The sequence below is a fragment of the Lepidochelys kempii genome, chromosome 7 (genome assembly GCF_965140265.1).
Source record: "Lepidochelys kempii isolate rLepKem1 chromosome 7, rLepKem1.hap2, whole genome shotgun sequence".
Lineage (NCBI taxonomy): Eukaryota > Metazoa > Chordata > Testudines > Cheloniidae > Lepidochelys > Lepidochelys kempii.
The window spans coordinates 84951694-84969771 of NC_133262.1; the positions used below are offsets into that span (position 1 = coordinate 84951694).

At 41.5% G+C, this 18078-nt stretch overlaps 1 protein-coding gene across 1 annotated transcript in view; it reads right to left on the reverse strand.

The window, feature by feature from the left end:
* The window catches only part of ADAMTS14 (ADAM metallopeptidase with thrombospondin type 1 motif 14), a 98840-nt gene extending 94908 nt beyond the window's left edge, over positions 1 to 3932 (reverse strand). The window contains exons 1-2 of the mRNA XM_073354774.1: positions 3602 to 3932; positions 1829 to 2250 (exon numbers count right to left, since the gene is read on the reverse strand). Coding sequence (XP_073210875.1) covers positions 1829 to 2250; positions 3602 to 3932 — 753 coding nt within the window. The remainder of the gene's footprint in view (positions 1 to 1828; positions 2251 to 3601) is intronic.
* Positions 3933 to 18078: the final 14146 nt, after the last annotated feature.

Consider the following 18078-nt stretch of genomic DNA (forward strand, 5'->3'; position numbering starts at 1 on the left):
CAGGTGGCAGAGTTTGCTATGAACAGAATGAACACAATTAAGGTTACTCAAGATTAGAGACCATTTTGAGAGAAGATTGCTCCCCCTCCACTGCACATCATAATGAGAAGGGACCACAGCTTGGGCCTGGAAGCAGACTGGGGCAACACAACATGCTCTCCTGCCCCCAAGCTCACAGAAGTCTCTTCTTACTAACAACGTGCAGAAGACATCTCCTTATACTAATCCAGGAATGCTGTCAACCAGAACTGCAGCAGAGCTGGGGAGCAGCAATCCGACAAGGCAAACACCCCTGGGACATCCACTGGATTTGGAGTGGATTTCCTAGACAAAGCGAATGCTCATCCAAAGAGAAGAGCAACTAAAACTATTAAAGACATATGGATGATTCAGAGTAAGAAATTATCTAAACATTTAGCAGTACTTCATTTGGGAAAAGAATAGTATGAGGAAATATCATAGAGATACAGAAAATAACAGGTAGTGGAGAATGTTTTGTAAGTGGTGTTTTTTGCCCAATTCCTATTATTAAAGGAAAGGGGTCAGTCAATAAAATTAAAAGTTAACAGAAGAAAACAAAACGCAAAGAACATGTTTAATATGCAATTTACCATCAAGCTGTGAAACTCCCTGATACGAGACAGCAAAACTCCTCCATTCCTGACTTAGTTGTAAACTAGTAGTAGGTGAGATGATTTTACATTGTTTAAATACACAGATATACATATATATTTTGTAAACCACTGTGGGGGCTTACACTTACATTATCTCAATGTAAGACATAATTATTACATTAACTTTGTAAGGGTCTAAAGTTATATGAACAAAAATGGTGCCTGCAGTTACACTGACTAGGACAACAATGACAAAGGCTGTCTGACAAACCTCATGCTTCAGGGCATAATATAGGAGAAGAGACATGTTGCACCACCACCATTGACCTCTCAGTCAATTAAACAAAGCTGATTGTTTCTAAAGAGGCTCCAATCCTATGCTCCTTACCCAGAAGATTGATGCAGGAAAGCAAAAATAAGAGGACCTATAGGCAGTGAGAGATGGACATGAAAGGCAGAGGAAACAGATATCTTCAGGGCAGAACCCTTTTGAGGGAACTAATAGACAATATACTGTAGGCCAACTAAGGGAAAGCTAATCCATGGCAATGAGCCAATGAATGACAACCTGCTGCATGATGCCGTGGTCAGCCTACTACCAGATAACATAGTTAATTGGATCTGTAGTTCATCTCTCAAGAGTACCACACACAGGGCACTACAATTCAAAATCTAATGAGACACACAGAGTTGGCCAGAAGGTTCCTGCCCTCAATATTTTCAAGTGGAGAGCAAGTTTCTAGGAAAGCCTGGCACTGCTGTGTGCTGGAAGAGAAGAACCAGCGGGGTTAACATACATGGAAAAATGTCTTCTTGGCTTGTACGTTTCCTTCTGTACTAGAAATAACCTCACATTATAGAGCTGGTCATGTATTTTTGGCAGCAGGAGGAGCACTGAGGGCACGTTGAGAGCAGACAGAATCTCCAGGGCAGGAGAAGGGCATTGCAAATAAGCAACCAGCATCTTCCTGTTATACTTTTAGATGGAAAGTTTAATTTTAGCAACAAACCAATATCGTCAAACTTGTCATAGGCCTCTTTGCTCATTCCTTGGATCGCCAGCAAAGAGGTACTAGAAGCTCTGATGCTAGTTGCTTCGATACAAAGCCAAAATTAAATAACCAATCATAGAAAGACAGCAAAAGTTAAATAATGAGGCAGAAGAGAAAGGGGGAACATTTGTCCTGAAAAAGGGTGATCTGCCTTCTGCTTACCAGTCCATCACAGTTGCTGATAACGACAGTGGCACCCGGCATGCCTGAGACGTCCCCAGTGAAGAGACACTCCTGCTGGAGGGGCTCTCGGAATAGCACTTGAAAATCTTCCTGCCATTCAGCAGAGGCTCCAGGTGGCACAAGTCGACGGTTGGGCTTCAGGCGGAGATGCAGTTCTTTCCCAAAGACCGTGACATTGAAGTATAACAAGCGATTTTCAGCTCTGCCTTGGTGCAGTGGCTCATCCAGGGTGCTGCGGGCCACCCTGTGCCGAGCAGAGGGTGGGGTGGAAGGATGGCTGGCTTCAGGACTGCCTGCTGCCACTAAGCCAGATACCATGTGCGAGAGGAATCGTCCCTGGCAATCTGTACTGAAGGGCACAATCACACCATACTCACTTAGCTTTCCAGACAGGAGGTGCTCTAGTGGAAATAAATACAGATAGAAAGACTTCAATACATTCAAAGCAAAGAGCAATCCTTTGTAAATGTGTTATGAAAACTGTTTCCTCCATGGTACTATATGTTAATTTCCATATGCATCAGGAATTTCATAGCCATTTCAACACTGGATTTTCTTGTTAAATTAGATAAACATGTTTAAGCCAATAAACTTTCTCCCACTCCTATAAACTCCAGTTTATTCTGTGTCTACTTTGTATTTTTAAATTAGCAGGCATATCAAATGTAGCAGAATAAAGTCATCCTGACATACACTTATGCCTCTTGCATACCTAACTAACACCAAGCATCCAAACTATTTATTGTTCAGCTTCCATCTAACATTACTTCTCAAAAACAAGGACTCCCATTAAAATAAAACTATATCAGCATCAATTTAGAAGTGTTTGCTATGGACCCCCAGTAGGATACATACCTCCTTATTGCAATTTCCTATCACAATCAGCATAGCACAGTTCCAGCCAGTTACATAAAAATACACCTGTCAAAACAGCCTAAAACACCCCTATCGCCTAAATCAGAGAAGGCAAAAAATAACCAGTGGGACATGCAGACAAATAGAAATTACAAGCATAGGAGTCTAACATTTTCAAGTCAAATATAGAAATGTATCTTTTTAATTGGCATGTTATTGCACAGATTTGATACTAAATTTACTTAGTGTGGGTGTGTGGTGTATGACAAAAATAACATGGGACACAGAAAGGTAACCTGTGTTTTCAATGAGACTGATGACTGAATTCCAATCCTGCATTCTAACTTTTTAGGCAATTGTATTTTCCCATGCACACTTAAATGCCAACTAAAATTGCTTTGCAAATCTGACAGAAGGCCTGGCACTTGTAATAGCAAGCGTGATGATTTCAGTTTGAGCTTTTGATTGCCACTCCCTGCCCCCATCCCATCTTGAGAGTGTAAATAAGACTTAGGTAAGGAGTGGGGGTTATGCAAAGAAAGTATTTTTCTGCACTTACTGGCAATATGGAAAAATGCTAAATTCCCACCAGTTTAAATAACTGAAAGCCTAAAAACAGTTCAAAGGAAGGGAAGATGGATGGATGGACGGATGAACACACAGATAGAGAGATTCACACTGGAGCCAGGAGAAAAGGAAAGGAAATTAAACTCTTAACATTACACTCGTTTTCCCCTCTGTCCAACTCCCTTCTGTGAGCGCCCACTGCAGCCCTGTTGGCATTGCTCCCGTGAATCTCCCTTTCTCGTTCTGATCTCACGGATTTAAGTGATGTCTGGCTGCTTTAGGTTAAAAAGAAAAACCAGCTCCATCCGTGAGCGAAGGGAACTCTCCTACCTTCGGGTTTTGCTGCCTTCGCTGTAGCAAACCAGTAGCTGAGAGGAAACAAGCAAGACAGCATCACACAGAGATAATCCATTTGGCGCTGGCGAAGCGTTTTCTGGCGGCTCCAGGGAGCAGCTCTCCAGAGGCAGATGGAGTGGAGTTTCTTCCCCTCGGCTTCCTGCTGCTCCTCCGGGAAGCCGGGCGGCGAAACGGGCTCTGGTGAGCTCAGCAAGGCGCCCTCCTCTTGGAGCGCTGCAGACTGGCAGAGGCAGAGGCGCACGCAGAGCAGGAGCCGGTGCTGCTGGTCCCCGCCGCACGGTGCACAAGTTGGACAAGCCCCCATGCAGCTGGCAATGCAAAGTGGGGAGGAGGGAGGAGGCGCTGGCTGGGAGGGAGCCCGGGAGGCTCCTGCCGCTGCCGCCGCTCGATGCAAGGCTGGTGCCAGCTGGGGGGTCCGCGCAGTGACGCCGGCGTGTGAGTGTCAGGCCGGCTGCAGAGTCCTGGGGAGGTGGGGGGCAGCGAGGGCCTCTCCTGGGGGAGGCCCAGACAGGCGCGGAGGGGAGGTCCCTTGCACGTGGCGCTTTCAGCATTGCTACAGCTGCCATTAGCAAGCGGAGTGCAGATGCAGACCCTGGGGAGCCCCACGTTAGGGCTGCTAGCAGGCGGCTGCTCTCCTTCTCTTGCGAGCCAAGACCTGCCCCTCTGCTCCACGGCATGGATCGGGACCGCATTTTGCAGCCCTGAAACCCAGCGGCCTGGTTAGTGGGGCCCTGTTACCGGGGCAGCCAAAGGTGCAAGGTCTTCAGCGAACACCAGCGGCCGGGAGGCTGGTCCCTGGCTTTCTCAGTGTACCTGTAAATGCGGTGTTAGTCCCACAGCTTTGTTACAGTCTAAGGAAAGTCCATGATACCGGCACAAACAACCCAGTAATTCTTGGGGCCCGTTATAAGCACCGGACATACAGGCAGGGACGTTCAGATCCCGCTAGCCAACCATTATTATGCAGCTACAGGCATCTCCAGCCCATGACCGGGTTACTGGGCTAGGCGAAGGCAGTAGACATGATATATCTTGATTTTAGTAATGCTTTGGACGCAGTCCCACGTCATATTCTCATAAGCAAAGTAGGGAAAATGTGGTCTAGATTAAATTGCTATAAGAAGCCTACGCAACTGCCTGAAAGAAAGATCATACTCAATTTAGAAGTAATTATCAGTGGTTCCTTGTGAAACTGGGAGGGCATTTTTAGTGGGTTCCACAGAGGTCAGTCCTGGATCTGGTACTATAAACTGTTTTTATTACTTACTTGGATGATCGGAGTGAAGAGCATGCTTATAAAATTTGCAAATGACACCAAGCAGGGAAGGGCTGCAAGCATTTTGGAAGACTGGATTAGAATTTAACATGACCTTGACAAATTGGAGAACTGGACAGAAATCAACCAAATGAAATTCGATAAAGACAAGTGCAAAGTGGTACACTTAGGAAAGCAAAACCAAACGCACAGCTACAAAATGGGGAATAATTGGCTAGGTGGTGAGTCAACAATGTGATGCAGTTGCAGAAAAGGGCTAATGTCATTTTAGGATGTATTAAGACCAGTGTCATAGGTAAGATACGGGAGGTTATTGTCCCACTCTATTGAGAACTGGGGAGGCCTCCGCTGGAGTGCTGTGTACAGTTCTGGGCACCGCACTTTCAGAAAGATGTGGACAAACTGGAGACAATCCAGAGGAGAGCAACAGTGATAAAAACTTTAGAAAACTCGACATGTTTAGTCTTGAGAAAAGACGACTGAGGGGGAGCCTCATAACAATCTTCAAATCTATTAAGGGCTGTTACAAAGAGGAGGGTGATCAATTGTTTTCCATGTCCACTGAGGGTAGGACAACAAGCCATGGGTTTAATCTGCAGCAAGGGAGATTGAGGTTAAATATTAGTAAAAACTTTCTGACTATAAGGATAGTTAAACTCTGGAATAGGCTTCCAAGAGAGGTTGCGGAATCCTCATCATTGGAGGATTTTAAGAACCAGTTGGACAAACATCTGTCAGGGATGGTATAGGTTTACTTGGTCCCACCTCAGCAAAGGAGGTTAGACTCAGTGACTTCTCGAGGTCCCTTCCAACCCTACATTTCTATAATTCTGTGAGGAATTGAGAAAAAGGGGTTTCCATCTGGAAGCTCGAGGAGTGGATCTAGTGAGCTACTTCTGGTTTTCCACCCTGACTTTGGGTCTTCATCTATACTGAAGCTAGGCAATGACAACTGTTTCCCTTTTTCTTCTCCACCAGGAGGCTCTGTAGAGGGATGCACTGAGGCCAGCAAGGAAAATCCCTCATCTGATGCACTGAGTTCTGGAAGCCACATTTCATTAAATAGCCACTAATTGGACGTCCGCTTTGCAAATCACGCCCGCACTTACTTTAACACAAAACAGACCTCCCACCTGGGACAAAAGTATTTTTTCTTTCCTATGGTTGCCAGTCCACAGTTTTAGCCAAAAAGAAGTTTTGCTGATGTGATAGTGTAACACTTGCTTATACAATCAAAGCGATTTGTTGAAACACTGCACGTACCATCTCAAGCACACACAGAGAGGATGGAACTTCCTGCTAACCCCCAGCCCCACCCCAGCCCCCCCGAATCAAATACAACAACATAACACAATTTAACGCTAAGATATAGCACCATCTATTGGTGCAGCTGCCTTTTGCACTAGTCATTACATTATGCTTGAAAATTGAATGAGAACCCAAAGAAAAATGGCAAAATTGATAAAAGCATTAGAAAAATGCAAAGAAAAATTAAGGTCCCAATGCAGCAATGCACTTAAGCACATGCTTAACTTTAAGCATGTGAGCAGCCCCATTGAGTTCAATGGATCTTTTACAGAAAAAAAAATCACAGAAGCTTTGTGAGCATTGGCACCATTTGGATAACAACAGAAAAGTATGTAGGTGAAGTGCATAAGGACTGATCTGTTTCCCTATTCAGTCGGTGCTTTGCCAGCATCTAACTCTTTACTTTGTGAAGTGCTTTTGATTCAGCCTGTATGAAAGGAGGTTCAGAAATGCAAATATTATTGATATACCTATATATGGTGCAGAGAGAGAATGCCGCAAACTAAAAGAATGCATAACACTCTAAACAAAGACACAGAAATCGAAGCCCCATCATTGTGATTCTTCACAACTGCCTTTTAAAATCATTTACAATTTTAATTTCATTTCAATACTGGTCTGTGCACATTAATCCATTCTGGCAAAATTGTGTCATACCAAAGGTGGATCCTGATCAAATAAGCCCGATGGGCTAGGACAAACCAAATTATTTTAATCCCTTAAAGAGCATCTTATGCCTCAAGAGAAACTTTGAAAAAGATTTTGTTTAGGAACAGTGGTGTTTACTTTTCATAATTCCCTCTTTTTTATTATTAGGGACATTTGAATAAGACTAGGATCTTGTTTCTTAAAATTACATGTCCTGCTGCATATTCCTCACCTGAAGCCATAAGACTTCTTTCATCTCATTATTTCCACATCCATTGAATGGAGAATTCTGTCTGCAGGTGAGAGGTATGCAGCAGGAATGGAAGTTATCCTAAGGACCTCAGTTCCCATATACCTAACCTTATCACTAGTGATAAAAATGAGTGAAGAGAAATACAAACAACACTAGCAGAATGGCTTTTTAACTACATCTGTACATCTGTAAATTGCCCAAGAGGCATCAGTAGCTCTTTAAGAATAAGAGTTATGGAGATATCTTTTTGCTTTCTTTTGCTTTATAAACTTTAAGTTGTGATTAGAACTTTAAGATAAGTTGTCATTCTTATCAGTCTAGTGTGGGTAGAAACAGGGAAAAAAAGTTCCAACATTCCTTGCCAAACAAGAACGAGAATGACAAAGAGCTTAGAAATATAAACATCATGAACGAGCAGAAACTATCAGACAATCAGACCTAGCCTTTCTCGGGGCTTATTCACAAACTCTTCTGGGCAAGAAGAGAAAGTAGGGAAAAATAGGGGAAAGAAGTAGCGTAACAGAGATCCTAGAGAAGTAGTAAGTGCATTACTTCCACTGAATCTTTTCAGACTAACCCAGAACAAATATTCTCCTTAACGTTAAACAGCATTTCAACAAATTCTAATACAATACTCAGCATGTATGTTCACTGTAAAGATCCCCATCAGGAAACTGGCACCATATGATTACAGCACAGGTGATGTCTAGATCCATCTAGAACACAGGCCCACTAATGACTTATAGTCCTGCTGGTGAACCTCAATTGTTGTCCCATGTATTAGAGACCTACAACAAATAAATAAATACAAAAGATATTATAATCCTATTCATAAGGGTTGTCATGAATATTTACTAGGACTGTCGATTAGTCACAGTTAACTCATGCAATTAACTCAAAAAAATTAATCATGATTAATCGCAGTTTTAATCGCACTGTTAAACAATAGAATACCAATTGAAATGTTTTAAATATTTTGTATGTTTTTCTACATTTTCAAATATATTGATTTCAATTACAACACAGAATGCAAAGTGTACAGTGCTCACTTTATATTATTTTTATTACTAATTTTTGCACTATAAAAATGATAAAAGAAATTGTATTTTTCAATTCACCTCATACAACTAACAGAGTGCAATCTCTTTATTGTGAAAGCGCAACTTACAAATGTTGATTTTTTTTTGTTACATAACTGCACTCAAAAACAAAACCATGTAAAACTTTAGAGCCTACAAGTCAACTCAGTCCTACTTCTTGTTCACCCAATCGCAAAGAGAAACAAGTTTGTTTACATTTACAGGAGATAATGCTGCCCACTTATTTACAATGTCACCTGAAAGTTAGAATAGGTGTTCACATGGCACTTTTGTAGCCAGCATTGCAAGGTACTTATGTGCCAGATATGCTAAATATTCATGTGCCGTCCAAAATCTGAGAGGGACGGGGTGTGGAGCATGGTTTCAGAAGTCTTAAAAGAGCAACACTGAGATGCGGAAACTACAGTTCCCAAACCACCAAAAAAGAAAATCAACCTTCTGCTGATGACATCCGACTCAGATGATGAAAATGAACATGCATTGGTCCACACTGCTTTGGATTGTTATTGAGCAGAACCCGTCATCAGCATGGACACATGTCCTCTGGAATGGTGGTTGAAGCATGAAGGGACATATGAATCTTTAGCACATCTGGCAAGTAAATATCTTGCGACACCAGCTATGACAGTGCCATGTGAACACCTGTTCTCACTTTCAGGTGACATTGTAAACAAGAAGCGAACAACATTATCTCCTGCAAACGTAAACAAACTTGTTTGGCTGAGCAAAAATTGGCTGAACAAGAAGTAGGACTGAGTGGACTTGTAGGATCTAAAGTTTTACATTGTTTTATTTTTGAATACAGTTATTTTTTGTACATAAGTCTACATTTGTAAGTGCAACTTTCATGATAAAGAGATTGCACTACAGTACTTCTATTAAGTTAATTGAAAAATACTATTTCTTTTATCATTTTTACAATGCAAATATTTATAATAAAAAATAAACATAAAGTGAGCACTGTACACTTTGTATTCTGTGTTGTAACTGAAATCAATATATTTGAAAATGTGGAAAACATCAAAAATATTTATATAAATGGTATTCTATTATTAACAGCATGATTAATCATGATTAGTTTTTTAATCATGCAATTAATCACAACTATTTTTTAATTGCACAATTTATCGCAATTAATATTTTTAATCGCTTGACAGCCCTAATATTTACAACATCCGAAAACTTTAGATCTTACAAAATACAGGAGTACAACAAATAGTGCCATGATCTTGCGCAACGCCCTAGGTGAAAAAATATAAGAATGTAAGAATGGCCATGCTGGGTCAGAATAATGGTCCATCTAGCCCAGCATCCTGTCTTCCAGCAGTATCCAATGCCAGATACTTCAGAGGGAATGAACAAACAGGCAATTATCAAGTTATTCATTCCCTGTCGGCCACTCCGAGCTTCTGGCAGTTAGAGGCTTAGGACACCCAGAGCATGGGGTTGCATCCCTGACCAGCTTGGCTAATAGCCATTGATGGACCTCTCCTCCAGGAACTTCTCTAATTTGTTTTTGAACCTAGTTATACTTTTGGCCTTCACAGCATTTCCCTGCCAATGAGTTCCACAGGTTGACTGTGTGTTGTGTGAAGAAGTACTTCCTTTGTTTGGTTTAAACCTGCTGGCTATTAATTTCATTGGGTGACCCTGGTTCTTGTGTTATGTGAAGGAGTAAATAATACTTCCTTATTCACTTTCTCCACACCATTTATGATTGTATAGACCTCTGTCATATCGCCCCTTATTCATCTCTTTTCCAAGATGAAAAGTCCCAGTCTTTAAGTGTGGGCATACCAGGGATTTATATACGGTCTTACTATATACACCTTTCCTAATTGTTCCTGCCATTCTGTTCGCTCTTTTAGCTGCCGCTGCACATTGAGCATATGTTTTCAAAGAATTATCCACGACTCCAAATCTCTTTCTTGAGTAGTAACAGCTAATTTAGGTCCCATCATTTTGTATGTAAAGTTAGAATTATGTTTTCAACTGTGCATTACCTTGCATTTATCAACACTGAATTTCATCTGCAATTTTCTTGACCAGTCATCCAGTTTTGTGAGATCCCTTTGTTACGCTTCACCGTCTGTTTGGACTTAACTATCTTGGGTAATTTTGTATCATCTGCAAACTTTTCCAAGTAGGGTGACCAGATGTCCCGATTTTATAGGGACAGTCCCAATATTTGGGTTTTTTTCTTAAATAGGCTCCTATTACCCCCCACTCCCTGTCCCGATTTTTCACACTTGCTCTCCGGTCACCCTATTTCCAAGTCACTGTTTACCCTTTTTCCCAGATCATTTATGAACATGTTGAACAGCACTGGGCCCAGTACAGATACCTGGGGGACACCAATGTTTACCTCTCTCCATTCTAAAAACTGACCATTTATTCCTACCCTTATTTCCTGTCTTTTAACCAGTTACTGATCCATCAGAGGATCTTTCCGCTCATCCCATGACTGCTTACTTTGCTTAAGAGAACTTTGGTGAGGGACCTTGTCAAAGGCCTTCTGAAAGTCCAAGTACACTATATCCACTGGATCACCCTTTCCACATTTGTTGACCCCCTCAAAGAATTCTGATAGATTAGTGAGGCATGATTTCCCTTTACAAAAGCCTTATTGATTCTTCCCTAACAAATCGTGTTCATCTATGTGTCTGATAATTCTGTTCTTTACTATAGTTTCAATCAATTTGCCTGGTACTGAAGTTAGGCTTAGCAGACTAATTGCCAAGATCACTTCTCAAGCCTTTTTTAAAAATGGGGGTTACATTAGCTATCCTCCAGTCATCTGGTACAGGAGCTGATTTAAGTGATAGGTTACATATCGCAGTTAGTAGTTCTGCAATTTCCTATTTGAGGTCCTTCAGAACTCTTGGGTGAATTCCATATGGCCCTGGTGACTTATAACTGATTAATTTATGAATTTGTTCCAAAATCTCCTCTATTGACACTCAGTCTGGGACAGTTCCTCAGATTTGTCAGAAGAATGTCTCAGGTGTGGGAATCTCCCTCACATCATCTGCAGTGAAGACCAATGCAAAGAATTCATTTAGCTTCCCCGCAATTTATTTAGCTTCTCTCTTATCTTCCTTGAGTGCTGCTTTAGCACCTCAATCATCCCAGTGGCCTCACTGATTGTTTGGCAGGCATCCTGCTTCTGATGTATTTTAACAAAAATTGCTGTTAGTTTCAGAGTCTTTTTGCTAGGTGGTCTTCAATTTCTTTTTTTGACCTGTCTAATTATACTTTTACACATGACTTGCCAGAGTTTATGCTCCTTTCTATTTTCCTTGGTAGGATTTAACTTTTTTTGCCTCTGCTTCTTTTACTTTCTTGTTTAGCTATGGTGGCACTTTTTTTGGTCCTCTTACTATGCTTTTTTTTTTAATTTGGGGTAGAAATCCTAACATTAAAAAAAGGAATAACAACATGTTAGCATGTTTCTGAGCTTATGCCTTTCAGAACAATTTATGTTTTCTGGAAGCAGCTATTATTATTATTAATATTAATTATTAATTATTATTATTATTATTATTTGTAGTATGATAGTACTTGGGGCCCCCAGTGTAAATCAGGGCCCCATTGTGCTGAGCACTGCACAAACACAGAATAAGAGACAGTCCCCGCTTCAAAGAACTTCAAAGAAATGAGGCAGAGTGTGGTGGAAAGGGTGAGATCATGCAAACAGAGTGAATAACGTGATGGTCTGCAAACTTCATGTAGTTCAACTTTTTTATTTCCTTTCTTTTAAATTATATCTGAGTGGTGGAGTTTTGTTGGGGGGAGATTAGCAAACCAGAGAGACCAAGGAAGGGAAAGACTGCATGTAGGGGAGGGGAAAGGCATAGAGGGTGGGAGAAGAAGCACGGGAGGAGGGGACCATAGAGACCAAGAGGAATGAGGTGAAGACACGGTGAGATTAGACCTCAGATACACTCAAGCTGGTGTAAACTAGGACCTCAAAAACATTTCAGGAGGTGGAACACCGAACAACTGACTCTGTCAGCCTCCTGGAGAACAGTACGGCTTTTCCAGTTTCCACGCAAGATATGCTGTGCTGTGTGCAAAGGAAACTGTGAAGTGGGAAGGGACCATCCACACGCACAAAAAAACTGTGTTAAGGAAGCCCCTCTGACACTGGCCTCTAACAGTGTGAAGGTTCCACTCTGTCCAGGGCTGATGGGGTGAGGGAGGATTCACATGTACCAGGGACCTCCCCCGACACCAGAGATGTCTGTGATACAGCCATTTTTTCTGCTTAAGTTCTTATGACAGCTGCACTTCAGTGCTCATGAATCACAGTATGCAGAAGAGATGTTGCTGAAGTGTCACTGTGGAGTATTAGATGAAAAGGAAGAGCTATGTCACATTTGGTGAGAGAGGCTTTGACTTTTCTTTCTTGCAGTTACGAAAATTAAAGCAAAAATGAAGCAAAAGGAAAAGCAACGAACCACCTTCAGAAAAGAGACAGACCAATTTATTTAAATTCAATAAGTTGAGAAAACATTGGTTTTTTTTCTAAATAAAGTATTTGTTTGATTTGTGTTTTGCAGAGTTCACTATAATTTGTTTTTTACCAAGAGAACCATCCAACTACCCTCCTCTCAAAAGTGCTGGCTTCACCATAACCAAATAACAGCATTACTGGTCAACAATTAATCTAAATGTGGCTGAAGCAGTAATGGCTACACATTTAAATTCAAGTCTCATATTAATAATTTTTGTCTGCAAACCCGAGTTACAGAGATAACTCAGGAAATACATGCAATTTGGCCCAATCCGGTAACATGGGCATGGGCAGATTGCTGCACTTACATGGAACTCATGTTGAAGATCTGTGCACAGAATCCCCTCCACTCACAGATACTCAGATAGCAATCCCACCCCACCAATAATATTACTCAAGTACTCAGGTAGCAATCCCACTCCACCTTAAATATTAAAAGTACTAATATTAAAAATGGACGTTGCTGTTCCCTAAAGTATATGATGATATCTTTACAAGGGAGAGGACCAATCAATCCTACTAGTGACAACAGCCAAAAAATAGAAGGAAACACCCTTCTTTTGGAGAGAAAAAACACTGTCATATTTAGCTTCCTTCCCCCTTTAAAAATGGGGGAGAAAAGTGAGAAAGGAGTCAGATTTTTCCTACCACAACAAAATTAATTTTTTTTTAAATTTGAACATTTTCATTTAGAAATTTTCTTCATAAAATGAAAAATGTTGTCAAAAACAAAACTTTTCTATAAGAATCTTCATTTTTGTAGAAAAGCCATTTGTCAGCAAAAGGGAAAATGTTTTGACCAGCTGTAGTATTAAGCAAATAGAGATCTATATAAACTGGAAATGAGTCTAAAAAATTACTCTAAAAACCTATATATTTTAATGGAGTACAATATCCTTTCTCTGGGTTTTTTTTTTAAAACCACCCCGGAGAATTATAGAGCAGGAATATAATTCTTTATTAAATTCTAGAGTATGGTTAAAAAAAAAATCTATGTAAGAGTTATCATTCCCTATTAAATTCTGTAGGGCTTTTCATTCAGTTACAATCAAAGATAAGATCACAGTTATTTTATGGAGCCTTATATCTCCTCTCTCAGCTAACCCTCTCAAAAAGAAGAACAAAACACTAGATTAAAAATGTTCTAAAACCTCCAGCCTGAGGTAGGAAGGGTCTAGTGTACAGGTTTGTGATCCAAAAACAACGACAATAGAATTCTTCTTGAAATGAAGAATACAGTAAGATAACATTGTCACACAGTCATTCTACAGATACAACCAAATAATCCAGCAAGGAAACATTTAATTGGAAGATAAGATATACTTCTACATAGAAATATACATCATTAACATTAAAAATACAAAACAAATTGTTTTCTTTTAAAATTGCTTTTAACGTTTTATGAGGATTGGAAAGACAGCAATGGGGTGGTGAATAATTCTACCCTTTGCTTATTCACTTTTTCCTCAATGCCTCTTTACTTTCTTGCAGCATTATTGCAATTTGCTCTGAAAACATGTTTTCACATCACCTGTACAGGATTGCCTATATCTGCCTTTGTTTGTTATATGGAGAAAGATCTGTAGCAGTGGAGTGGGAGAATTTAACAATTTTCTTCCATAACTAGTACAGTGTCATAATACTTTCCTTGCAGAAAGTTGCTAAAAAAGTGAGATACCTTAATTGAATATGCAATGCTGTAGTGCAGGCAGGAGCCAGGGGCACAGAGAAGCACCTGTGCTTCCAACAGAAACAAATGTCTGATTGCCAATAACCTGGAAGTGATAAAGATAGTCAGCAATCAGCATTACATCCAGGTGCTGTGGCCCCTTCACTCAGCTTCTTCAGTGCCTTACAGAACATCTCCCCTCTTTTTAGCTTCAGAAACACTTATTAATATTGGAAAGTCCAACAAGGCCTAACTAGAAACTGTAGCAGGAGGACAGGGTAGACCAGCAGTTCTCAACCTGTGGGTTGGGACCCCAAAGTGGGTTGCATCCCCATTTTAATGGGGTTGCCAGGCTGGTATCAAACTTGCTGGGGCCAGAGACCAAAGTCAAAGCCTGAGCCCCACCACCCAGGGCCAAAGTCAAAACCCGAGGGCTTCAGCCCTAGTTGGGGGACCTGTAATCTGAGTCTTCCACCCAGGGCTGAAGCCCTCAAGCTCTGGCCTCCTGTCCCAGGTAACTGGGCTTGAGCAGGTTCAGGTTTCAGTCCCCCATCCTGGGGTGGTGTAGTAATTTTTGTTGTCAGAAGGGGGTTGTGGTGCAATGAAGTTTGAGAACCCCTGAGGTATACTACCTGAACTTTTGGACTTGCTGGGTGTATGCATCTTATTCCACTGGCTCTCTTGGCTTTCTATGCTTCCTCCTTTCACTATTTGCTTGCTCTTTTCCTCCTTCTTGACTTGAAGCTTGGCCTTCTTTTTGGCTTGGCCTTTCTATTCATCTCTTTGGCTTTATGCTTGGCCTTTTCCCTCCTCCTTTTCTGGTTTGACCTTCTCTTTGACTTTTAGGCTTAATTTTTTTTTTTTTTTTTTGTCTTTGACTTTAAGAGTGGGCCTTTTTCTGGTCTTTTCCCCCAGCCACCCCCTCTCCTTTGATTTTTTTATTTTTTCTCTCTCTTTTCCTTGGTTTCCACTTCCTCTAACAGCAGGGCTATGTCAGAACTCACATTTCTTGACAGAACAGGCCTTCCCCTTCTGCATCAGATATGTCAATGACATCTCTATAGCTCTTGGAGATTGATATTTTTCTGGGAGACTTAGTACCAGCACCAGCCTGGGCCCGGGCTCCTGCATATTGCTCCTTTCTTGTACAAAATTAAGAGGCCACACTAATTATAATTATAGAGAGCCTAGCCTCCCCAAGGACTTCTCATAATTCAGGTGCTAAGAGGTATTCTCTAGTCAACATGCTGCAGCAGTGATATGTCCCCAGTTTCAACAAATCTGCACCAGAAGTCTTTCCTCCAGCTTGCTGACGCCTGCGTCTGCCCTCCACCACCAGAGGTACAGCCTTTGGGGAAGGGGAACAAAGCTGGCTTTAAGACCTCCTCCCTATTCAGTGCTGCTCCAGGGACCAGTGCAGCCTATGGTGTAATTTGGAGCTACCAGGAGTTGCTCTAATTATGGGACACAGCCACAAACCCTCCTCCGGGCTGGCTATGGGCTACTCTGCAGCATAGCACCCCTCCTACCCTGGAATTTGCAAGGGGCCTGTGTGAAACCACCTATGACTGGCCTCTGCAGGTCCTACATCAGGTGGGAATTGTCCTTCATCCAGCTAAGAGGCCTTTACAGCCCCTGTAAATACCCACAGTAACATACAAGGATTGTGGCAGGAAGAATCTGGAGTGTGGAGTTTCAGTGCTTGGGGAAAAAGAAGTGGAGAACTCCTGTAATTCTGCAGTGCTGCGTGGGCAAGGAAAAGCAGAACTAAGTATTGGAGAATAGATTCAATTTCTCTCCCCTCTCATTTTCATTTTATTTGCCGTAGCTGTTTATTTGGTCCTTTCAATATTTACATTATTTTCATTTGTCCAAGTGAAAAACTATGCAGCTCTCTTCATCTGGAGGCGCTCTGCTTCCGTTGGCAAAAAAAGCATCGACGCTTGGTTCCCGCTCATTTTGAGCACTGCTCTTGTTCCCAGGATTACATTTGTTCTTTGTAATGAACACCTTTCTAGTCAAAACCATGAATAAACATATAACTATAAAATCATATCATATGCACATGCACTCACAGACTTACATGCTGCATGTGATCGTGTGGTGCGCTCTAAGGGTTTACTTGGCCTGTGTTTGGAACGTCTGAATTACTAAGAAGTGGTGAAGACAGCTAATCCGAAACAAGGGCCAGTATAACTTTTATACCATACTATAATGCATTCTGTACATGCCACATGTTACAGAAGATCTATTTTAGTCACACTGGAGGGAGTTCAAAAGAAAATTAATTGGAGTTATTTTTTGCCTCCATGTGCCTTAGTTACCATGAGTCCAACTGTGCAGGCCTCATAGGGAGAGGAGAGTTATAACTTATAAAATGTGAGAAATCTCTACACATTACCTAAAATAGCTTGTCTACCCATAATATCATGATTTTAAAATCCAATATCTTGGGACCTACCAGGGCTAGAAATGAGAGCTTAATTTCCCACTGGAAAGCTGCACGTTTTCTCTTTCCAGGGATATAAAGATCCCACTTTAAAGACCTGATGTGGTAAAAGATATTGGACATTCAACCGGTCAGCGGCTCCAAGGCTTAATATTGACCATCCTGCACCTCAGGGCAGGGGGATTTGGGCAGAAAATTTTAAATTTGGGAATGGAAAAAGAAGACATGTCTCCGGCAGGTTGTTTTGTTTTATGTTCTCTTGAACGTGACTGAAGCTGCTCGGTGGATTGCCACCATATGTGACATTACATATATACAGAGAGAGAAAGAATGAATATGAGAGGAAGTTTGATGTGGTTGATTAAGGTGGAGTCCACATGATTTTAGTTTGTTCCTAAGCTCTGCATTGTTGCACAAGTTGTTACGACAACATTCAACACCCGTATACACTACTGAGCGTAGTGTGGTGTCCATGGTCCTACTGCCTTTACAGAGATAGTGACAGCCTCCCCCTCAAAGGACTGAAGAGAAGCGGCTGACAGTCTCTCCATGAATGAGCATGACCTCATCCCTCAGACGTGCAGAGCTGTGATTAGATTAAAATGGAAAATATTTACTGCTGCACCATGAGTGGTGAGAGGGAAGCATCCCTGATGCAAGAAAAAACATCAGACCCCCCCCACCCCACCCCACAGCAAGTACAAAAAGCATGTTAACTATGAGCAGAGAAACCCATCTGTGTCATGGAAAAGTCCTTACAGGGACAGAGCAAGCCAGGAAAACAGCTCCCCAGAGAATTCCAGAGCCACATCCTGGACGAAGCAATTTTAATCTCTATAATGCACATTACATTCTTGTCAAGTTGTCTTAAAATACTGGTAAAATCCAGATCCCACTCTTCCCTCCCCTGTCATTTGTAGTCTTCATACCTACCCCTCCCAAGCCCATTAAAAAGGCTTGCTGTCTGCCAGGATACGGAGTTGAGTCTAATATCAAAAGCATCTGGGGGTTGCAGCAAAAAAGTGGGAGTCACTGAAACGGTTTGAAGGTTTAGGTAAATGACAGATACACAGCTAGACTTTTGCAGAAGTGGTACCAAAATAAGGAGAGAGGGCAAGTAAAATAAATGCCTTTCTGGAGAAGAGCACACCTGCACAGTGGGCTGATCACCTTTTCTGGAGCCCCATAGGACAAATAACTAAAATGTTGTGAAGCTCTGTCATCCTGTCTT